Source organism: Phalacrocorax aristotelis, chromosome 3 (genome assembly GCF_949628215.1).
Source record: "Phalacrocorax aristotelis chromosome 3, bGulAri2.1, whole genome shotgun sequence".
NCBI lineage: Eukaryota > Metazoa > Chordata > Aves > Suliformes > Phalacrocoracidae > Phalacrocorax > Phalacrocorax aristotelis.
Genome location: NC_134278.1, coordinates 17790178 through 17815861, shown reverse-complemented (window position 1 = coordinate 17815861; position 25684 = coordinate 17790178). Strand labels below are relative to the sequence as shown.

The following is a 25684-nucleotide window of genomic DNA, read 5'->3' as shown; positions in this document are numbered from 1 at the left end:
ATAATTTTCAAGTTTTGATTGTAAGTGATCTCGATATTTAAACATAACAATTTTAATTTACTTAATTCTACAAACACTAAGTTTGGCGAGAAAACAACAAATCTAGCTATTTTTCTTTGAAGCACCAGAACATAAAAAACACCCCACCAGAATCCTTTCTCTGCCCATCCTGCTCCCATTACACCTGCCCAAACTGTTAAAGATAAGCTGTACTCTACTTGAAGCAGGACATTTACATATCTAGTTCCAAAATAAAGAGTAATTCTGTTCCATGATACAGAATAGAGCATTAAGTGCCCAATGGAAAACAGATTTCTGCAAGACACACAGTTATCAGATTCACCCAGTGACACAGATGTAAGAGGTGGTACAACCTGATAAGAAACTAGACTTGGAAAAGCTGTAAAGTGGTGAGGGTAACTTTGGCTATTGCATATATTTCATGTGGCTAATCTCAGAATATATTTCTGAGAGGATCAGAAAACCCAGCTAATTAAACAAAGCAGCTGGATAATTCAGGAAGCAACTAGCTAAAAACACTAGCTAAAGCCAGCATCTAATTATTTGTTTCTACTTGCTTTCTAATAAACTTTTGTAGTAGAGCAAAATATTAAAATAGAGTTCAAAGTAAAGGGCATTAATTTTCTAAAAGTGTTCCTTTGTTTTTCTAGCAACTATTAATACATATCTCTCTTTGCCAGAGCAGGGGAGAGGTTCAGGTGGCTTAACTCCTTCCAGAATTTAAGCAGAAATGAGTGTTCAGAAAATGAGTTATCAACACTAATGAACCTTTAATTTTAATATGCAATATTTGATACATGCAAAGGTTAGATATTTGTAGATACTGAAAGGCACCACCCCAAACTTGGCTGCAGGTTTTTTGGGTTTTGTGTTGTTTTTTTTTCTCCCTCCTTCTAGTGAGTCAGACTAGAAAAACAAATAAAGTGAAAATCTAGCCTTTGAGGGGTTTGCCTTTTTTTAAAAAAATTCTGTAGTTCTCTATTTGTAGCAGTAGAAAAAAATACTTAGGAGGAAAGTGTTTTAATTTATTTATCAAGTATTTAAATGATGTATTTCTACAATTTTTTTCTTTATGAGCAACATTTATGTGTAGGGACAAGCATAACTACATCTAGAAACAACATGACTTTTTAAAAATCATACTACTCGACTCAGTAATTATAAATCCCAGAATGCCAATCAAGCATGCTGATGCCACTTACAGGGCTCAGTATCAGGTGTATTAGTGTCCTTAGCAAACAGCGATTGCGATATTCTCCTGCTCCTACAAAGACTGGGAGCTGCAGTTTCAAGACTAGTTTAAGCAGAGTTTCTGGAGGACAATCCAAACACAGGCTGCAGTGCAAAGTAGTAGTCCTGCCCTGTCTCCTCACCCTGGCTGCAGGTTTTTGTTCTTTTCCTTCTAGTGAGTCAGACTAGAAAAGCAAATAAAGTGAAAATCTAGCCATTGAGGGGTTTGCCTTTTTTTTAAAATGCAAGTTAGTTTTAGACCAGATCAAATAATCTGCACCAGACCACAATGCAGTACAATACACGTTAGCACTGCTACAATAAGCAAAGAACACAGCCAGGACCTACCATGTTCAGCAAGAATTTATACTTTGGTTGGCCTAAATAGATTATTAAACTACAGCCTGAGGCTTGTTTATAGCACTCCAGTTTTCAGTACATTTATACAGAAGCAGAAGTCCTTACTGACAACAAAATACTCTACAGTTCAATTACCTACAGAAACGCATTTCATAAAACATTAATTCACTTCCTATTGCTCAATTAACTAGGTTACCGATACAAGCTTCTCTGCCAAGGCATAAGTGGCTAATCACTGGATTGCACATTCACAGGAGGGTTGGTCAGTTTTTACAAGGATGAAGTAACTAATTCAGAAGTTTGAAGTTTAATTTCATTCATTCTTTAAAGTTTTCAACCTATCAAGTTGAAGAGTAACACCTGGTTACGGTGGAATAACTCAGAAACTGCACTTCCCCAAAATAACTGTTCGTTGAGGAACTGAAAGACCTTAAGCTGCAGGATAACTGATCTCACATGAAGTAGAACATAAATTTATTTTACAACAAAAAGTTAGAAAGGTTTGGCTCATTTAGCTTTGATGAAGAAAAACTGAGCATACCTGTATAAAAATATCAAATATGGCCAACACTGGAAAGGTAAAAAAAGTCCTTAAGCTAAAAGACAGTGCCAGGACAAAACTAAGTGTGCATTCATTAGATGGGAATATAGTTAGGTTGAAAGCTAGATTCTTAATCAGAGAAAGGAGTTCAGGAATAGCTGTCTAATTGAAGCAATAAAGATAAAACATTCACTGAGCTTAGGAATTTTATAAATATATTATTGTATAAACATACATAAGATATATAAGCAAATACCAAAAAGTAGAAAAGGATCTTCTAAACTTTTATTTGAATGAATCTGTTATTCTTCTTGGTTGATAAACGATCAATAAGGAGCTCAATATAACACTGAACTATGTTAGAGCATATTACTTTGAGGAGGTTAGCACCTCAGGTAGAAATTACAGGTAATTAATCAAGAACTTTATAACCTGTAGGAAGAGTCTGCGTAATAAGCAAGAAAGCAGATATCTGCTGACAAGAATCTTGTATTTTAAGGGTAGCCATAATAAAAAGAAACTTACAAAGACACATTAATTTCTGAGAGTTGACACCACTTTGAGCACCAACAATTGATAGCTTGCAAAAAGGCACAATAGGAGGAATATAAGAAATAAGTTTTAATATGTTGACTTGATTAATTTAACATGCAATGAACACAGCAAAAATACTAAACCAAGTTAACATCATGCAGTCAACACACAGTATAGAGGAGGAGGCTGGCATGAACTACTTCAGTTATGTAATTATATTTAATAAGAAATGAAACTTATTGTAACTCAGCTGAAGGATTTTTTTTCGTTTACTACATTAACATTTGCTGATCCCCATTACATTTCATTTTCTTTGAATTATATAAATTTATTCTTGAAATAACAACAGGAGAATCAAAAGAACAAATTTAAAGTATTAATATGAAGTTAATGGTATTTAAACATTCTTCTAGAACAAGACCATGAATATTTTAATTGATGCAGCAAATGCAGAAAAACTGTATCATCCGTATTTCTCCAAAAGCACAAAATACTCTCTGGTGTTACAAAATGCAGCCAGATTTCTCTTAACACCAGTTGGAAGATGAAGTATCAACAGTATAGACAGCTTCTCTTTATGTCAAAAGCTAATGCAGCATAAAATCGCAAAAATTTTCAAGCATCTTAAGAGCAATTCATTTTAAAGAAAACTGCTTACCTGAAAGAAGATTCCATCATAGGTTTACTTTTATTTCTGTTGACTTTGTTCAGACTGCTAGCAAGATTATGTGGTAAAAAGCTAGGAAGTCCTACCAGGTAATCAGTAGGTGCATGTCCAGAAGTACTGATACTAGCAGATTTGGTTAGTTCCATTTATTTGCAATATTTTTACTACATTATTTTTCTGCAGAAATAGGATTTTAGTACATAAGAGGTAATGCCTGTACTGAGCCAACACGTTCTTTAAAAACAAAAGAAGTGTCTTCCACTTCGTTGTTACAACACATCAGTGCAGGCTATGAGGTGCCAATCTATGCAAGGTGGTCTCTTGAGTCTTTCTACCTTCCTGAGTACCTGCACCACAGCACGCTTCTATGAGCTTGGGTACTTTGTCAACATGTGGAGAGGTCTAAAACGTTATCCTCCAGCCACTAGTTTACACTCCTGTGGTGCAAGTTACAACCACACAAGGCAGGTAGAATGGAACGTGTAAAGAGCCCCCACCCACATTCAAAGGATGGAAGTGGCCGGAGATGACACAACCGATTGGGAAGCACTCCCTGTTAGCCCAGCTGTTGGGATGGTAACCTCCAGATGGTAGGACGTGACAAGCAGCTACAAGTGGGAATGCTTTCATCTGCTCCAGCAACAGCTGGTGGCCCACAAGATAAGCAGAAAACAGGTAATTGCTGCTGGAATTAGCAAAAGCCATTTATCTGAAGTGTTCCATTGAACTCTATGATAATTCCACTATTTATGTGTGGTAATAATTATCTTAGGCACACATAAATTTAACAGCCTGATACACTCCTATTTAAGAGAATATGAAAAGAGAAGATAATATTCACTACCCTGAGCATGAAACTAATTGGATTAAATTTAGAAGTAACAAGCTTCCAGAGCCTTTGATTTTAATTCAGGCCATACAAACTCTTGTAAGGTATGATCAACAGGACTTTCTTCTGTATGTATTTGGTCTCTTCCAATAATGGAACAAAGAAAAAAAAAGAAATATGTGGCACGGATTACTAGCCATAGTATTATGGCTACTACATCTTTTACTGCACTTTCAGATCAAAACCCATCTTTAGTACTTCTCTATAAGAATGAAAGCCAGAAAAATGAAACTCTTCCTTTGGGTGTTTTTCAACTTGTTACATATCAATGTTTTCTACTTGCTGAAAGAAGACATTAAAAAACAGTAGAATCTGAAAACATTCATGAAACCTTGCTGAAACTGTTAAGTCTTATCAGCTTTCAAATGACAAAATGTGCACATCGTCCTTACCAGGACTTTTTTTATGCACAGTATATGCTTTGGAGGAAACATGCATGAACTGTTTGAATTTAAAGATGGCTTTTTACCATATAGGCTTGTTAGGAAGCTCCAGTTTAATCTTCTTTTATCCACAAGATCCACATTGGAAAACATGGAGAAAGCCTACCTTAAAAAAGTAAGTATTTAACTTTTTGAACATGGAACCATACTGTGGATGAGTGAACTCCAGATACAGCTCAGAAGTTATGCCTGTAAATGAACTGTGCAAACCAAGCTTTTCATGCAATGATTATGTAAGCATCAGCACTGCAAGAGTCATACATCTTACATTTGGAGAAGGATCCGTTTGTTCATATTTTGTATCTTCCTTCCCGTTTGCTTCAGACTGTTGCAGTTGGTATGATCTGCCTTCAATGAAAGTAATATAGTCTTTGTAAGAGCATAACGGGCCTGCCAGGATACCCATGAAATTACAGTTGTAACTTAAATACTCCAGTAGACTTGGCATGCGTCTGTAATTCAAAGACAAGCAACTCGTGAGATGGAATGTGTAGTTCTACAGAATTTCCACAGTAGGAAAAGCACTCCGTGTTATTGCTTACTCTAATTGGCAGTAAAAGCCACATGTAGAAAAGCAGTTTGCATGTCTTTTATAATCACAGCTTAAAACATTCTATACATAGTGTTTCTTTCCCATCCATACTGTGCATTTTCAGACAGATCTCCTGAACTCTTGGAGACTCTCTCCTTGCCCAGTAGAGGTGTTTGAGTGAAGCTGAGCCTGGGGAAGAAGGAAGGGTGCTTCCCTAAGAGTTCATTCAACTGTTTATACTTCCTCTTTTTCTGCTTAATAACTGAATTAGTAAACAAAGGTTTGTGTTAACTATCAATCATTTCAGTTAAGGTCAAGTCAAGACTGTTTTGCCCAGGACAACATACTACTTCCAAGTCTCCTGAATAAAGAAAGGAGAAAATATAAGTTAAATACTGAAAACAGAATTAAACAAGCATGTTCCTTTGCCAGATACTTCATAGGGGTACTAAATATTAACTATTCTCCTGTCTGATACGGCATTAATTTGCATAGAACTTAGGATGTTTTCCTTAAGGAAGTGTAAAACCTACTTCTAATGATATTTTCCTGAACAGATGTGTGAATTAAGCTACAAATACAAAGAGCATAGATCTGTCTTACATGAGTTTGCAAACTCTCTCTCTTGAATGTGAACTGTAGCAATTCCACAGAGCATTAATAAAGCACACAAAACATCAGCTTCTCCCCACACCCAAAAATATATTCTCAAGAGATGTCTGAAAGCCTACCTTACAGCCAAGCACCTCTGTGATGGAGTCAAATCTTCACTTTTCCGAAACATTCCTAGGGAAGAAGACAGGAAAAAGGAAAAAATAAAGAAAAGCTAAAGCCCCACACATTAATTAGCAGTTTCTTTACTCAGTAGAGCAAGCTTTATGCTGCAATGTAATTTCTTAAGTCCTCAAGTAATTTCAGAGGTATTATGCCACATAACATTTTTGCTGGAGTTGGATCAAACAATTCTTGCTGTTGACAGAACTACCAGCTCTCATATCCTCAGTTATATCCAACAGTGCCTAAGCCTGAAATCATATGGATTTCAGGAAAGTATTACGAAGTCTTGCAATAAGTGTTGATAATTAAAATTCCCCTACATTGGTTAAGATTATAAAGTCTGCAGGTTTTAAAACCCTTTATTCCCATTCATGGAAACTGGACATGCCCCAAACCCCTTTCAGCATTGCAGTAACCCAGGGACAGTACACTAGTCATTGCACTTTTGATGTACCGTATGAACACAGTCTAAGATAGATTTAAGCAATTCAAAACTTAAGGCAGACCTCAAGAGCACCTTCATGCTGCAAGTAAAGTTTGGAAACAAGGTCCAGTGAAGCAGGCACAACAAATAAAGGGGAGCTCAAGTCTTTTTCATGAGGACTAAGGAAGCCCTAACGCCTGCTAGCAGAAGGGGGCAGGCCAAGTCTAAGTTCAGCAGCAAGACTGAATTTACGTTCTTGCCATAGTGGCACCTTCTGAAATGCTGGTAGCCTACCCCTGAAAAATATTTTTCAGGCTTCAATTATTGTATTCCCATAATAGTGAATAAGTAAAAAAATATGACCTTTAAAACTTCAAATTATTACAAAATACACTCATTCAGGGGCACAGAAAAAGGAGAGCTCCTTCCTTCAGATAGCCCTGGTTTATACCAGCCAGCACCGCTTGCCAAAATGACTGCTTCAGCTCCTTCTGCAGCCTCTCCACTGGTTCAGACATTAGCACATGCATCCATTCCTGGCTATTCTCATTTGCAAGTTTTCTTTGCCATCACAAGCACTAAAATATTTATATTTATGAGCATAGCTTCCTAAAGAAAATGAAATTTATGGAATACCACTTCAATTATCTTCCTCCCTAGGAGTGTCTAAACCCAACAGCCAATTTCTAACCAAGTTTGATGAAGGAGTAGAGGTAATATAGATATGAAATGCCCATGTACTTTATGCAAATATGTGATTCTATAGAAGATCCTCCTCCACTCACAGAAAGGTTGCCTTAAACCCCACCCCTTGATGCCAGTAAGTCCACAGAGGGAAGCCCTTATATTTGATCCAAGCATAAAGAGAGTTTTAACTGGAGCCAATTTTTTTTTTTAAGGTATCAAAATTAGTCAGGCTTAAGACAGAAACAAGACTGGGGGGCAGGAGAGAACTCAAACCTCGTTTCATTCTATGATTCATGGAAATACTTGTTATCTAAAGAGAAGATAACTCTTGTCTTCATGTGACTCCAGGAACCATGATGCTTATAACTTTAAAACTTGTACTTTTAGTCTTCAATAAAGCTGAGAATACAGAGGGGTTAGCAACTTGACATCTCCTCTCTTCCAATATGACCTGGAAAAATACCTTCCCCAGTCCTGATTCTTTGCATTGGAAAAATCATGCTCACTCAAGGCAAGAAATTGAAGGACAAAGGCATCACCCCTAACTTCATGCTGGTACTTTCTCTTTCCCATCATTACATTTTCACATCTTTTTTCCCGGTGCTACAGCAAAGATTTCTACGCCAATAACTGTACTGAATAAAAAAGTGTGGGAGAAGCATTTTGAAAGGTCCTTATAAACTTTAAGGCCATAAGACTACAGTTCTCGGGCAGTGAATCTTTTAATTTAACACAAACTTCAACAGAATTTTAACACAAGGGCTCCTATAGATAGATGTAGCTCACATGACATGCCTAGTGTACAGAAGTAGCCCGTACAGAGTGTTCAGTCTCTCACAGAATATACAATGCAAACTGACTGGAGCAGGAGCCTTTGCGGTTATATACCACATGAGTATTTAACCCGTAAGTCAGAAAGAAGCAGCAGTTACCAAGTGTGTCCAAATGAACTTGCATAAAGCCAGACTAACCACTAAATAAAGGTAATTAGTCAATTTTTCCATGTCATTTATGCGGTATGAAAAAAAGAAGAAAAACCCTCAAATCTGAAATAAAATAATCAATCACTGAAGTATGACCTATGCTTTTGGAGGGGTGAGGAAGAAAGATTTGGCATATTTAAAACAAGTTCAAATTATATACATACATAAGAAGTCAGTTAAGGCCTAAATAACTTGGTGAGCAATACCCTTGCTATCTCAAACATACCGCATACAAATAAGCTACCATTACCTTTTCATTTCCCTACCTCACTAAGATTTCCCTTCAGTCAGCAGCTTCTTTGAGGTCAGTTCAGCGGTTTTCCTTTTTTTTTTTTTTTGGGGGGGGGTGGGGGGGGGGGTGGGGGGTGGCGAGACTAGGAGGAGGGGGTGAAAATAGTGGTGGTGGTGTTTAAGTGTCTTCTCAGTGCCTTGAAGGCCTATTTATTATCTTTGCGTAGCATGCAAGAACAAGGAAACCATTGATCTCTGCCTCTGTCATACTCTTGAAAGCTTTTGGGATGCTACTGTTAACATTTTTTTAATTCATAGAAAATACATATGAAAAGGTGCTCTTACACTGATGCTTATCTAATATGAAATTAATTCATATATATACATTCAATATTTCCCAGACAGGGTATCTGCCCATGGGAACAGTGGCCTCATAAATCATAGCTGCTCCCTACCTACTACACACTGGAGATGAAGAAGCCCCACTTCAGCAGGACGCTGCTGACAGGGAACTCATGAAGTTTTGTAACCTTTCTCTGGGGATTATGAGAACTGTTTTCTCCTATCCTAAAGCAGGAGACTACTGCAATGGCTGCAGCTTTTATTTGCTACCAAATCACACAGCGGGGATTAGAGAAAATGAGTTTTATCCAACACCTGTTAGAGAGCAACTATAACTCAGTTCTCATCCTTAAAGTACGAAGTACTCCTACATTCCTTCCTTGGTAAAAGAATTTTGTCGATCAGCTATAACAAAATTTATTCCCAGTCGTCTAGATCATGAGGAAGTTGCATCTTTTCATTCCTCCTCAGGAGACCACATCCTAATGGTAACAAAATCAACATCGTTAGGTAAACACCAATATCCTGCCATTAAGGCATATTATGACTACTACCTGTTCTCACTATCATAATACAATCATATCATAGCACCACCACAGCTTTGCAGTTAATCTGCTTGGAATATATTGACCTCTGTATTTGCATTTGCTAATTAGTAATTCATTAATAAAGCTTAGACATAAGATTATATTACGTTAATAATACTTAAACATGGAGATCGTATCGCAGGCTCTGTTGTAATTACAGTAAATTTTAATTTGAGGTTCTGAAATGGATCACCAGCTGAGCACAAATGCATGCTGTTATTAAAATATTTTAAGACTTGAAGACAGACAATAACAGTTTTAGTTGTTAGTAGCACATTGGCAGCAACAAAAGCAGACAGACACAGATGCCAGCTGAGTAAAACTGCAAAGAAACTACAAAAAGCAAGCAAGAAAAAAAAAAAAAAATCAGTCTTGGTGTCCAGAGAGCTGTGCAAGCAAAGATAGGCCCAGAACAATACTTGAAGACATAGGAGCAGGGAAATAGAATATATTTCCTTTAAACACTAATGACACGTATATCACAGTGATTTGGTAACTGATATGAAAACAACAATGACAATATAGGATCAAGAGACAATTGGAGAGAGGGAATTAAAAGAAACTCCTAGAGATAAGAAGGAAGCATCAAGTTACAAAAAAAAATCCAAACAAAAAACCCAAACAAACAAAAAACCCAGCTACACCCCTATACCACCCCACCATGGCAGTTCCACTGACATAATTAGCAGACAAATTAGAAAACAACAGTCTTGATTGAACACTGCAACTTTTTTGCTGTAATACCAGCATTTATGAAGTGGAACTGGGTCATAATGACCTATCAAAAATCCTTAAAAGTATTTAGTTCTACATACGCAAGCACATATTCCTTTGTCTCATGGGTTGTTCAATTTTCTCTTGCTTATACTTTCAGAACAGCAATCATCTAAACACTTTTTAAAAGACCTAATAAATAATAATAATAGGCCTATTTGAAATCAGAAAAGTACACTGATCCTTTGAGACCTTTATTTTCATAAATATTACAATATTCCTTAACTGACCGCCTCTCACTGCAACAAAAAAATCCACTTAACTGCAAAAGTAAGTTGGCCAAAACATGGTATGTTCCCCCTTTTACCATGGGGTCACACTGTGACAATTAGCAATTCAGCCTGGTCATCTCTTCTGGTTTTGTAGGTATTTATTTAAAATAAATGTGAAATATCACCTCTAGTGCACAGAAATACATAATCTGTTCAACACTTCAGTACATCCACATTTCCACCCTTTAAGCCAGAGCAGACCAATACTAAAGTTGTCTGTAAGCCTTTAGAAAGATGTAGCATCTTTCTATTGAATATGGGAATTATTTCCCTTTGAGAAAAGTAAAAGGCAAAGAATCTAGTTAACTGAACATAAAGATGAAATGTTTATATTAACTAAATCAAGAAACTTTCTTCAATACTTCTGACACTATTACCTTGTTCAAGAACAGGTAACAAACCCACTACTACTAACATAATACCAGGTATTGTAGTTTGGATGGGACTGCTCATTAGCTGAAAACCAACAAGGAAGTTACTTTCTAATAAAAAGAAAGAAAAGGAAAAAAAAAAGGATTGTCTGAAAAACCTCCTGAGTTTATGGTGTAGCACCACAACCTGATGAGGCAGGTAGCAATAGATAGGGAAGACCATGGCAACTAAAACAGTGTTTGTGCGTAAGTTACTCCAACACCACCTTTGTTTCTTTTTCCTCATCTCTTTCCCACTTTCCATGTGTTACATCTATCCGTTGAAATATCTCTCCTCTCAGTGACCATATTGGACAGAGACTATACTTTTTCATTATTTTTTAGGGTAAAATGGGCTCTAACAGCCAATTTGGAAATCTTTCAACTTTATAATAGTACAACAGCAATATAAGGAAAAGCAGCATAACATAATCCAACCACTGTCCTAATAGCCTGCTGTTGGAGCAAAGTAAATGACTAAAATACTGGTGTAAGACTAGCCTTTAATTATATTTCACCAGTATATCATCCAAACTAAAAGGCAGAGGTTAAAAAAAGCATATCCTTCAAGTTGCATGTTCAGTGTACTCTATCTCCTTTTACTTCTCACAGTAAATGCAGTGCCTTACCAAATCAGCATCAATGTCTACTCTGTTGCTTTTAAAAATGAAGAACACTAGATACATAGAAGGAAACAAGCAGCATTCCAGGAAAAGCACATTTAAATATTATCAACTACTGAGCTGAAACCCAAGGCATAAAGGATGGGAGAAGGGTACACACAGGAACAAGGATTTTATTTTTTTTTTTTTGTGGTCAGAAAGCACGTGAGGGAAGCCCCTGGAAACTAAGCAGCAGCTGACTGGAGAGTGTTATGGTTCTGGTTTCTTAGCTGTATTTAGCCACACATTTTTATAGACAAGTGCAACATAGTAATATGAAGCAATAATCTGGAAGAATTAGATTTCCTATTTAGTACATGGGTATTGCACTTAAAAACGACCTTTTTTTCTTTAAAGTTTTACGTATTATTTCATTTAAATTGGAGAAAAGAACAAGAAGGTTGGAAGAAGCTGTGAGAATTTTTTTTCCTTTTAAATATTATTTTCAAGTCTAACGTTCCCTAATTTTGCTGGCTGAATCTCTTGAAAATTTAAGAAGAAACATGTTGTAAGCTCCAGAACTTCAATGGGTTATGAACAGAAACATTTGAAGAGACTCAGATTCATTAAGCAGTAGAATTAAAAACAAGCTGCCAAAGTGCATACAGATTAGTGAGGTTAAATTCAGATATGGGTCTCTCCTGTAAAGATCCCTGATCTCATACAGAATTGCAGTAAAATGAGTGAGACTCTGGGGGGATGAGTTATAAGCAAACTTTTTTATAAATTTGTTATAAATTTTATAAATATTATAAATATAAATTCTATAGATTTTATAAATTTGTTATAAGCAAAGAAGGGAGAACGCCATATGAACTCATTGCAAGATAAGACTTAAGCAGTGACAGTATTTCTCTTCCTCTCCCCTGCTTAATTTTCAGTACCTTATAATGACAAAAGCTTCTCTACTTGCCACCACCTCTTAGCTAGAAATTTCTTGTGCAAGTACAATCCTCCATTTTATAGCCTTGCTAAACTGCACCTGTAGAGAAGCCCCCTGCTTCTAAAATAACTGCAGTGCACCTTGCCTTCTCCAAAATACACTAGTTTTAAATTTGATGAAAAGGCACTCCAGAATATAGGATCTGAAGTATAAAAAAAATTCCTTTTCTCCCTTAACTGTCATTAGCCTAAAGTGTTGCATAAATAAATTTAAATCTTGCCATAAAGACTGAATATGGACACAAGCAGTCTCCAAATCATGTAAAAACATTTCTGCCCTTAGAAAATACATGTGTGATGCCAAAGATAATCAGCAAAAAATACAAAGCAAATTTTAACATACTGACTACTCATTTTTGGCAGTGCTCATCTGAGTAACAAGAAACTGTAAGAAGGCAAGAGCTATCAAGGGCTTAAGTTCAAAATGTAAAACAAAGTGCACCAAAGGCATACTCCAAATTTACTCAGGTGTAAATCTGTGATGCATGCAACCTTCTGAAAAGTCAGTATTATATAGCAAGCTTGCACAATATTTTCCTGCTTAAAAAGGCCCATAGTAAGTGCACAGGGTTTTAGGAGTTATAGGGGTAATTGTTATTTATTTATGGGATTCCATACCAGTGTTACACTTGGAATCAAGCATATCCATTTAGCTAGACAGGTTCATTAATATGCAGCATGAGTGACCGGCCTTACTATTACATCCAGTTCTCTCCAGGACCTTCCAATATAACACTGAAACCAGCTGAACGCAACAAACAGGCTGCCAGGAAAAGATAAGTCCAGAAAGCTTGCCTTTACCACAAAACCAACCTAACTACAACTAGAGTCTTGAAGCTTACCAAGATCTTCCAACACACCAAGACTTTTCTTTCAGCTGTTTATTTTCATTACCTCTCCTTGGACACACTGGTAAAAACGAGGGTGGTGTGGAAATAGAGTCATTGGTGGTTAATACAGCCAAGCTGATGTGACTAGATGCTTAGTATAACGATTCTCGACATTATCTCCTCCCCAGTCATTCTATCTCTTAAGGTATTTCTCAGTGGAAACATGAAACTTTGTACAAAGAAAAAAAGCCCACGGGCAGCAAGCTTGTTTTTATTAATTTCTCATGATGGGCCCTCTTTAGCTTGTCTGTGGTTAAAAATCATTGCTTTAACACAATCTCAGTTTCCCCTGTACATCTCTCTTCTTAGTCCGGTGTCAAGAGACGTACTAACAGTTGCTCTGGAATTCATACTAGTCACATCAACTTTTGCAAGTCACATTCACACTGTGCTCCTGGTGATCCTCCAACTGAAGTCAAGGACTCTGCTAAACTGCAAATGCAACCAGAGAGGAAGTTTTCCAATATATTATCAGCTACTCCCCACTGGTTGACAAAGACTCTGGAAGATCTCTGATAGTCAGCAAGGAACAAAATTTCAAGACTGATACTTGGAATTCAGTATCTACAAGAAATTCAGACAGAAAGTAAGATGGGCTTATGAGCAAAATATAAATTATCTGAATTAATTCAAGCAGAAAAAAAATCTAGCTTAGTTTGTGATAAAAGTTAAGAACAGAGCTGACTAAATAAAACATTTGTTTCAAGATTACCAGGAACACTCAACATGCTTGTCCCATACTACTACTCCCTGTCTGTGCATGATGCCAGGAAATTGAGAATAGCTCTTTCCTCTAGTGAAATAATAGTAAGAGGAAGCATTTATCTTTGATACTAGAATTATTACTTCCTTATAATAAGCTGTTTCCTCTAACTTGTGTACTCTGTACTCTAATTGATTATAGCTTACAAGACTAATACTTTGAATATATTTTCTCTGGAAGTTAGGCTCAACTTCTTTGACGAAGTAGCTATGCCCAGCATTATTTATTTTCATTCATACAAGGATTTTTACAAAAAGGTGTTTTCCCAACTTTTCATACCCATCGATGTTGCTGCCTACAGACATCTCTACACACTGTAACTTAACAAGAACGGAAGAAAAAAAATGAAACCCCAACAGCACTACAGCTAGGAGGCATATGAGACAAAACCATATTAAACTCCATACATACTGTTATTACAGAAGTTTCAGAAAATCAGGGTGCTTGATCCAGGTGTCTGGGACTACACTCCCAAATCTTCAGCTGACAGCTGTAGGTCCAAGTGATTCAAGCTAATTGGCTAGGTGTATTGGATGATAGTTTCAAACTTTAAAATGAAAATTACTCCTTTGAATTTAAAGGTGACTAAAAATCTAGATACCCTACCCACAAACGCCAACATCAGGATTCATTTTTGTCACAACTAGGGCAATTTATCTGATGGATAAATCTGACAGGAGAAAAGGCAGAAACATAATTAGATAATCTCCCTGTTCACACTGATATGTTAGCAGCAAGTGTAATTATGATAATAAACAAAATGAAACATATACAAAGGTTTTCTAAAAATCAGTATACATGGCACAAATTAGGGGGAAATGAACAGTTAGCATTTTAAAACAAGAGGTGCTCAACAACTGAAGTGACATGTATGTTTTTCTACCCATCTGTCAGCAACAGTGATCTCCGAATTTATTTAGCTAACTTTCAGGATCAATACCCCAAGCCCAAAGGAAAAAACAAGTCAGCGGTCTTTGGTCATTGGCCCCAGAAGTGTCAGTGGTCTTCTGATAAGTAGCATCTTCTGCACAATGTAAGCATTTTCAAAGCATTTATAGTGTCTGAGCAACATTTCTTGGTACTTCAGTTAGGAAGCATCAAAAGAATCAGTTGAGACACAAAAATATTTTGTCCTAAAACACAGTCTGGACTAAAGTAACTCACTGACTCATGACTAACTGTCCTTAAATTTATTTTTTATGACAAGTTAAACACAGGTTAAAGAAATCTTACCATCATGAATCTCAAATGCCAAACTAGTGATCTTCTGTGTAATTATCATCATTGGACTGTTACAAAAAATGAAGAAAGAATAATTTAGAAAAAAGTTCAGGATTTTATTTCACATGTAAATATCAGGGAACGTTTATACTAATAGTCAAGGTTAATTACTCTCAAATGGAAGATTTTCAATGCAAGGAAAAAGTGATTTGTTTTTGGAGCTCAAACCATCACAGAGTTTTCAAAGCAATGAAAAGAATTTAATCTTTAGATACAGTATTTGATAACCCATGACTTTTATTACTGCATTACGTTCCACAAAAACAGCCAGTGTTTCACATTTATTTTCCACTAACATAGTTTATTTTTTTTACAGTGGGAAGAGTAAAGATAAAAGGGCAGTGAGAGCAATTACATGCATTGTAAATTATAGCAGCAGTAAGCAAGCAAAGGACAATAAAAATATACCAAAGTTGAACAGTACTATATATTATTTAGATATGCAGACCATTTCCACTGTGTCTACTAACACCTACTCCTATGCTTAATTTTTCCATCTAGAATTATTATTTGCTTCAGGTAAACATACCTGGCAAAACAAAAACCCAGCAAAATTATGTTGGCTCCAACAGAGTTTAGTTTGGTTCGAATTTGGTACACTTGAGCGGATCTTAAACCACCTGAGAAATATTCTGCCCTGGCTAAACAAGTCAGCTTCATACTGAGAAATTATACCAGCTTTGTAGCACCTAAGTGTTTTTGCCTGATGTAAATCCCAGCATTGCTAACCCCCTAACTGGGGGGAGGGAAGGGACGGGGAGAGCATAGTGTAGGCTACCAGAATTTAGAAATTTAACTTTGAAATCAGATCTCAAAAATGTATTAGGGACTGTATTTACTTAGTAGTATCTGGGTTGGAGTCAAAAAAAACACTAAAAACACACCACACAACAACAAAAAAAATCATACTGTAGGATGGGCACATAGTTTTGTTCAAGTCTTTTGACTGCACTTTGCCTTTTTATAACACATTTAAGTTGGCACAGAAAAATAAATCCAAGAGTCATCAAGTCCTCCTTTATTGACAGGGCTACACCAGTATTTTGCCAGATGGCCCAATCTGTCAAATTAATTTTTTTTAGGTTATGGTTATTTCAAAGCACACAGTATTTCCTGTCCTCAAAATGCAATCTGGGAAAAGTTTCTTTTACTGTATTATCAGCATCCCAAAATCCTGATATCAAGACTAGAGGGACAGGCAAGGGTCAGCAAGGAAGAAAACTAAACAAGAACAGACAGTCTGTGAAATCCCTCATATCTCCTTCTAGCATTTAAGCTGTAGACCTGCCCGGTCTGGCAGAAATCCCCAATTGATTCTGAACACAATGGGCTTTCCTTCTGTAAGTGGGCATGTGACAGCATGGATCCTGCCTGGTGGAAGACCAGGAGGATCTTGGTCAGACCTTGCATTAATTCTAACTGATACATCTGTCATTGGATATCATAGCAGAGCCTGGTATTTTTCCTTCTCAAGTGGCTACTCCAGTATCTTCAGAGATTTGGCCGGGGAGCAACAATCTAGAGACTAAAAGAGGAAGAGACCTTCCTGGAACAGCAGGGCTGTGAACCAGGATTTTAGTGATCCCTTTTAGTTGTTGGCAGAAAGGCAAAAGAGGTGGTGGAAGGCTTGCTGGCAGCTGGGACCTCTTAGTACTGAAGCCAGAACCACACAGCTCTGCACAAGCAATTGCACTTCCAGCACAAGGTCTCCTCAGCTTTCTCCACTGTCAGTGCATTGCTACCTTCCTTCAAACTTTTTTCAGATTCTCTGGGCTTGGACACCTTAGATGGGCATGGCATGCTAGGAGAAATATCTAGGTAAACAGACATTCAAAGCTTTTTTGGGGCTGACCACTATATGAATCTATGCCAACACCTTTGGAAGAACTTGCTGGTGCTGGGGGTTCAACAGCTGGTTAGGCAACTTTTGTTATTTTCTTGAGCTTACTCTCTTCCCCTGGAACTAGAGAAAATTGATAGAAAATAGCCCCCTTCTGTTAATTTTCTTTCTCCTCCTGTTTTGGAAGTAACCCCTGCCTCAGGCCTCAAGCGAGCAGATGTACATGCCAGAGATTTAATGTGATATGCATACATCAAGCTCCCAAACTGGTACATGAAAGAATGGTTTAAACCAGGCAGCTCAAATATTTAATCAGAGAGCTGGATCTAGGCTTCAGAACAGTTCTATCCAGAGCACAGACCTTATCAATCTTTGGACATGTTTAGACCTAGCAGAAATCTCTGAGCTAATATCAAAACCACAGAGCCACAAAGACAGCTATCATTTGAAAGCAGTACAATTGCATTTGAGCAATGGTGTGCTCAAGCTCTATTAGTAGTTTGAGAGCAGCAACAAACAAGTACAATTATACTGTTTCCAGAGTCAGCTCAGAGGTTTGATTGCTGCCAAGATTGGCACTTTGGCCCTACAGTGACCTGGAAGGGACAGCATTTGGATTACAGGACTACTTGTAATGGTGAGATTTAATTCAACATCAGCAAACCTAGTTTTAAAGTGTGTTTATGCATAAATCTATGCTGCAAGCTCTTATTATAGCCAGTGGAGATCTAGTCAATAGAGTCAAGGGCATCTGGCAAGTGACCCAGTTGATGCTAAGGTAGATACTTCATGGTGGGTCAGGTGAAACCCCCTTCAGGCTCTGCTGTCTACATCAATCAGATCTCCACTGACTACAGTTGCAACTTGGGTACCTAGCTTGAAGGCAGACACTTTGATGCAGGTATAAATGTAGGAAGATGTTTCAGAAGGTAAGACCCAGCTAAAAAAATCGACAGAAAAGATGAACTTAACCATAAAAGCTTTTGGCTTCAGCCTACAAGTTCAGTTTCTTGACTACATGCCTGTCACCAATGAAGACAGAGGCAACAAGGCCATCAAGCACAACTCCACTACACGACACAGGTAATACTAAACTACAAAGACCACTGCCATTCATAGTATTCCTGCATTTTTTCAGGCAGTCTAGAAAAAGCTTCCTATCTTTTTTCCAAAATACATGCTCTCCTTTAAATCAACAAAAGCACCATCACAGTAGCCAATTTATTAATAGGGAACATTGTGCCTCACTTCTCTGTGTCTGCAGAACAAAGAAGAATCACCAATATGGTTTATTTTTACTTTGCCTATTTAATTCTGTTTTGCTTCTATAAGCTCAAGTCAAATATAGGCTTAAGGTTATTACATAAAATAAGAACACATATACACAAAACTTCCTATTCCAAGGGCTGCGTGACGACTACACCATATAGGTGCCTCTCTTCTTAGCTTTCTTCTTCTAGAAGAGCTAATATAAAACCAAAAAAGAAATAAGCTAAAAAGCTAAATTCCATAAAACATTCAGATTTTCCTCTACGTGGTATCAGACTGTGCCAGGCATGCAAGTACATTAGATACAATTCAAGTTTCATCATGGGTGGTAACAGAGCTTTTAGGGGAAAACGCAAAAGCAAAAAATCCCACAGCCACCAAATCCTTTATGCCCTTCAGACAAGAACAGGAGGCAGCAGGTAACGCGGTCGTAATTCTAGCAGACAACTGTTCCCAAAATTCTCAGTTTGCGTGATTAAAGCATAGGTACATATGTATTTGAATGTACACCAATATGCACACACATGCTTTCACAGTTTAAAAGGTTGACATACTTATCTTGGAAAAAAAAATAGTAACATATACAGCATCAGTTAGGAGGACAAGATAGAAAGAGTGTTTTTCTCCTTACCCAGAAAAATCAGCAGAATACTGTCCATAATCAAAGATATAGACTCTAGTAATTTGGCACACAGTGAGGTATCCCAAAGCAAAAACAAAGCAATACCTGGAAGGAAAATGGAAGAAAAAAGCTTTTCAATTAAAAAACAAACATTTGGCCGTTGAATAAGCTACATTTTAGGTAGAGTTTAGTTTCCAATTATATGTAGTGAATATTACATAATAGAAGGATGTAATTACACCTCCATTCCACCTGGTTGTTTATTTTTTAAATATTTTTTCTGTGCAAGCACATAGACTTTGTTTTTTAAATGTGCAGTACCAATTTATTGTCATTAGCCAAAATATTTATTCACATAAAGCATAGGATTTATAAGTTCAAACACCACTGTAATAAACTGGAAGTCCTATAAAGAGAATATTAATCTGTTAAGCTTTTTTTTTAGTACAAAGTTAATTTTTGTCTATGTGGGCATAGACATTTGGCAAATTATACAAACAATTTCACCTGAATGTATTTCCCTACATTTAAAATTCAGCACCGCAAACCCCACTGCTGCTGTTTTCAGAGGAACTGGAAAAGGAAATTAATTTTCAAATCCACACATTAAAACATACCTGAGTGAAAAAGAAGCAGGATGCCTTTGTGCCTCCTGTTAAAGCTGACCCTCACCAAGTGTAAGAAGAAACACAAAGAACCACCACCTTATGTAAGTATTATAACTTTAATTTCACATATCAATTTTTCAGGTCAGGGTTGGGATATTTTTTTACACCCCTTTAAAATGTACAACAGTATACTAATGAAAACTGATTTGCCAAAACACCTTACAAAACCTGCGAAATACTCTTTGCAGTGAAAAAGGATGGTGAATGCCAGCAGGAACTTAACTAATCCTTTAAGACTTTATGTATGAACTTTACAGTCTTGAACTTTTCCGCATAACTTAGGAAACATTCACAGTAATGAAATCAAGCACTTGTGTCATGTTTGCAAGACTACAGCACAACCCCTACAGCAGACCCTATTACACCTTCAAAATCCAGTTAGAATGAAAATATTCATATACCAAATGGAAAATCATGACTAGGACTGGATTTCGGTGAAATAGTGATGGACGCTACAGGAAGACCCTGGAACATGCGTTTCCTTTCTCTTCCAAATAAATGTTTTTGCAAAAAAAAATTAACATAATGAATTCTAAAGTCTTAGAAATTATTCTTCATTCCGAAAGTGATACCTCTTCTCGCCACACAGAACACTTGCAGTTTAACCCTTAAGTGTGCTTGCTATAAACCATTTAAAACCATATAAACCATTTTAAAACATCCAACTTTCAAATTACAGATTATCTTATATATCAGTAGCTACATTAAACCACACTTGTTACTTTTTTAAAAGAAAAGATTTAAGGTACCTGTTTTACCAATAGTTTACTTTCTGTTCTCATGAATATTAATAATCCAGAATCAATATTATATTGTGTGTCTAACTGGTACAAAAATTTTTAAAGCATCCAGCAAAATTATGCAATAATTGGCTCATAATTATACCACATTATTTCAGCAAGAAAAAATTTAACACAATTAAGTAGTATGTAGTGGACTGCAGCTATCAGGAATATGATATAATGTATAACCCTTTTTAAAAAGTTTGGAATTAAAATTTTCCTGATATATTTTAAGCAGAACTACCTCCCCAAAAAGTCATCCAGGTTTCACATGAATGAGGAGTATGTGGGTTAGTTTGCCCACACTGAGATCAATCCCAGTTCTTCCATTCACTAAAAAATTAATTATGATTTTCAGCTTTACCATCCACTTGACTTGCATACTGAACAATCCTAGATTAAAAGTAACTTGTTATGTGTAGAGATACCTACAGACCCATTCATAGATACCATACTAAAAAGCCAAGAAAAATTTGAAATACTGTAGTTTTCTTCAAGGGAACCTCATTTTATCCCCACTGGCGAGATTATGTATTTACTAACAACAGTCTAGCCACAGTATATTGCAACAGGTCTAGAATAAACAGAACTACAGAAGTGATACTAACTACAGCTTTCATAATTTAAAATGCTACCCATAGCAGCCCTACATACTTTATTAGGACAAGAAACACACTTAATACATCAGTGGATTAGGTACACGCTCTTAGATGGCAGAAAACAGACACCAGTTTCTACCTCATACAGTTTATGTCAAAATTTTTCCACTGTTTTTAAACAAGACATTATGAAGACTTCCTCCTGCAAGCAGAAAAGCTAGACTGATGGGTAAAACTGAAGAAGAAACTAATAGTTATCCTAAAAGAAGAAAAGCACTGAGAAGTCAGGAAACCTTTGGTTCTGTTCTATATAGTCACTGCGATACAGTCCTGCAGCATTATGTGAACATGCAGCTGCAAATTCATGTCTCATTGAAGAAACAGGTCATTACCTTGATACTCTTTAAAGGCTTTGCATTCAAGACTCATCCAGTGATTTTACTTATTGCATACCCTCCACATGCTGCACTTGAGAAGTTTGGGATTTCCCCATGAGCACTTCCTCAGTCATTCAAGTGTTTCATAAAAATTGCGTTCCTCTTTCAGATGAGTTTTAGTGATACTCAATGTTACTCCAGTTCCACATATATGAGGAAACTGAGAAATAAAGAGATTACATGGGTCTGAATACCAAACCAGGGAGATGTAATATCAATTATTGGGTGAACTTATCTTTTTTAAAGTTCACAGAAGGGACATCACGAGCACATTTCAGTCACATACACACACACACACACACACACACACACACAAGTGCTCTGTACTTCTACAAATCTAACCACAGGTGTTCCATGAAAGGTGAAAGACTATATTTGTAGCTAATACAAGTAGTTTAAACCACATTGTAGCATCCTGCATGAAGGAACACAGACTGAGGCAGCAATACTACCTGACGACAGAACAGTGAAATTGTGAAAGGCAGTTTAAAGGCTACTTCTTTGCTTGCAGGTTCCTGTGGCTTAAATGCCTTCCAACTTCCACAATTTAACTTTCTACAATTATATGACTGGCCTGGTAGATGAGGGGAGAGCAGTGGACATTGTCTGCCTGGGCTTCAGAAAAGCTTTTGACCCTTGACATCCTCACAGACAAGCTGATGACGTATGAGCAGACAGTCAAGCGGATCAGAAACATCTTAACTCTGGTCCAAATCCAGCTTTACTTAAAAAAATTCAAACAGATCTGAAGATGCTTTGAAAACTTTCTGAAGTACTCTTACTGCATGTTTCCTACCCTCTTCAAAGCCTCATTCACCAAAACCACCCCTTAGATCAGAAAACTGAGTAAGGTTTTGCAGAGCTCAGCCACAAAGTATTAGCCAACTACAACAAAATTAATTACAGGCGGTACATGAACGCAACAGTTTTACCCAAGGATAAGTTTTCTCCTCCAGTAGAAAAGCAATTGGTCTTAAAAGTCAGTGTTACTCTATACCTGCTACTCCGTGACTAGTGTTCTTGTGAGCAGAATGACAGAAGGAACTCACACTGGACACAAACAACTAGAAGCAAGTCACAATATTGTTGTTGCTAGAAATAACTTTAAGAAAAACTGACCTGTAATTAAGATTGTACTATATATAATAAAAAGACACAAAGACATTAATTTAGAATATGTTTGAGATGAATTTGCAGACCTTTGTCAAAATGACCTTCTTTATCTATCAACAGATGCAACAAAGTCAGACGTGTCTGGGAGACACTGCAGTAATGAAGTAGCAGAAAGCAGAACAGATGGTCTGATATGTCTAACTTCTGATTTAAAGTTTTAAAAAAATTATTTTAAGCAAACAATACCAGATAAACTATTATACAGGAGGGCTCTTCTTGTAGAAGTCTGCTGTGTTATGTTTTAATTCCTCACTATTTTGAACTTTCCAGAGCACTAAAAGTAATATTTAATGTTCTAGCCATAAAATTCTATCATTTCTTTAAAAAGAAATATATCAAGTAAATGAATCAGCATTTTCTAAAGATATATTCTAACATATTATGCATAAAACATAATTAATAACACACTATACATATATATAAAATATATAGAAAATACTAAGTAAGCAGCCTCTCCAAGTAGTATCTACAGAAGGTGCTCATCAAGAACTTCTGTTTAATTATATTTTAAAAAATGCAAAAGAATCTTATATTAGAAAGAATATTGCCCTGTATCGTTATGACTTGTCCAATTGTGTTTTTGTCAAGTAACATTAGTTAACATAAATGTTAGGTTTCTTTATCTGCAGATATATATATAAAGCTAAAAGGCTTACACACATAGATAGACAGGGTTTGGTTCTTTCACATTACATGAACTTTCTTTTAGCTTCTGAACATCCTGACGGAATTAAAGATACTTTTTCTATTACACTTTCTACTGCTAAACTGGAATAGTGACATTAAATAGACTTCTGAAGCACCATTTCTGCTAATGCAGAAAACCTCAATCAATCTCATCCCGGCACTAACCCCTTTTTTTAATCATCCTCACAAGCTCAGCAGAGCTAACAGAATATTCACACCGGTGGTGCTCATCCAGTTCAGCCCAAAGTGGTCTGATTTTGTTTGAACATCTGATTTTCTTACAGGTAAACCCATTTTATCCACTGTTGCCTTATAAATCCATTTCATGTGATAGACCTACTACCCTGCCGACCTCATCATCTATAACAGAGAAGGACATAAAGGCCCTATACAAGTGGCAGTACTGGGTCAGGCAAAGTCTCTATCCAGCACAGGATCCAGGACTCTCTTTCTCTGCAAAACAGCAGCGTTTAAAACAGATAGATGCTCAGGAAAGCAGATGAGCGGAACAAGCACAGAAACTACTTGCCGATGCTCTCCCAAACACAAACTAACAGCGCCTTAAAGACCCGGATTCAAACGTGGCATCCATGCATTTAATAACCTTCAGCATACTACACCACTATCAGCTTGTTGCTTCAGAGTACACCCTCATCTTTACCACCCTCTGCTGCTCCAAATACCCTTGAGAAAGACCTGTTAATTTCTATATTTTCAGCATAACATTTACAAATTTGGTAGCACAGAATGAGCCAACAGAACTTGCTTACATAAAGTTTCCAGAGCTTTATTTTCTGTGATTTAACAGAAGAACCCTCAGCTTTCCCTGTGTTGCTCAGAAATTCTGGGTTGCTGACTAAGGAAGAGTAAGAACATCTGCAGGTTAATTCTAGAGCTTTGTATCTGCTGACGGGCGAGCCAGGCTGCACACAAGCCCAGGCTAACCATAACATACGTTAGCTGATTGTATTTGCATAACCAGGGGTGGGAGTTGTGTTTTTGTTTGATTTTATACTTTTGAGGGACTCAGCATCTTAGTTATAAAATATTTTGTGAAGTACCTACCATACCTATCTCTGTTTGCACAAAACTCAGCAAAAATAGAACTGCAACCTTGACAAGGGCACGCTTTGGGAGATGTTATAACAGCTTCTGTTATTTTAGGCTCTTCCCATGCAGTGGAAGGACAACACCACAGTATGCTATTTTGCTAGAAGAAAGTTAAATAAACCAATCAACACAGGGCATTTTTTCACCAGTTAGTTGGCACATACTACAGATTTAGCCTCGAAATAAACGTTTCGTGTCCAGTCAAGATCCACTCCTTCCATTAGGTCAGGAAATAAGAATTTTTTTAAAAATGTGTAATTATTCGGTTTCAAAAGGCAAACCTGACCACCATGTAACATTATACTGCTTTGATTTTTAGAAAAGGTGACAGAACAGCCTGAGTTTTCCCATGCCCGATGCTGAAAGCTGCTGCCTAGGTTTGTTTGTTTGGTTTTACTATTGCTTGTACCAACATAAAAATATCTGAAAAATAAATTATTGTCCCTAGGGTCAGAACTGAATCATTATCAAACTTCAGCTATATTAATTATTTATGCTAATGAGCATAATTAGTTTTCATTGTTCACACAGAGACATTCACCTCCATGCGGTTGGAACATACAGTATGTGTTTGCAAACTTCAGGGGGAAAAATATACATCAAGCAAAAAGGTCCAAAGTGCCAAAGCTAAACATCAAATTCTGAAATCATCAAGTACAAGCCAATAAAAATACTGATTAGAAGTAGCTTAGTTTTGACTAACAGTCACAAGGTAAGCTAGCCTGCTGCAACACGCTGTTGTTACACCAAGAAGAGATACCCATTTACACAATTCCGGTTCAAACTACGGATGCGCTATTGACATACATCATTGGTGTTACTTAGAACACAGATCAGTTTTGTGACATAATCAGTAACAGACTCAGTGTGCGGCCTTAACCAAGTCCCAACCTTCTCTGCATTTCAAGAAACCACTTTCTAAAACATAAGCAATACTAACCCTTTTAAGCCACTTGGAAGCCTTCTGATCCATGCACTAGTCTGTCCCTTCTGATTACTTCAAGCAGAGATCCAAAATGCATTGGGGAGGGGGTGGGGGTGTGGGTGGGGGTGTCAAAAAAAGAAAAAACCAAACTGCCTAAGAGCCCATTTCCAGAGAAGAGGAGGAGATCCGTACCATCATGCTTTGGTAACGAGTAATCCAGCTATCCCACCTCATCCCTCTTCTACCATCAGTTGAAGATTTTGGGCTCTGATAGCCATTTTAAAAGCAAATTTAACAAGTGGATGGAGTTCGCCAACATTTAGGTGCCAC

General features: G+C 36.9%; 1 protein-coding gene across 2 annotated transcripts in view; it reads right to left on the bottom strand.

The window, feature by feature from the left end:
* Window positions 1-25684, bottom strand: part of MBOAT2 (membrane bound glycerophospholipid O-acyltransferase 2) — a 93187-nt gene that overhangs the window by 15308 nt on the left and 52195 nt on the right. The window contains exons 4-7 of one of the 2 annotated variants that reach the window (XM_075086864.1): window positions 18983-19078; window positions 15195-15250; window positions 5949-6003; window positions 4954-5137 (exon numbers count right to left, since the gene is read on the bottom strand). In XM_075086864.1, the coding sequence (XP_074942965.1) occupies window positions 4954-5137; window positions 5949-6003; window positions 15195-15250; window positions 18983-19078 (391 nt within the window). Of the gene's footprint in view, window positions 1-4953; window positions 5138-5948; window positions 6004-14372; window positions 14509-15194; window positions 15251-18982; window positions 19079-25684 lie in introns of those variants that run through there. The other variant, XM_075086865.1, reaches the window with a different exon arrangement.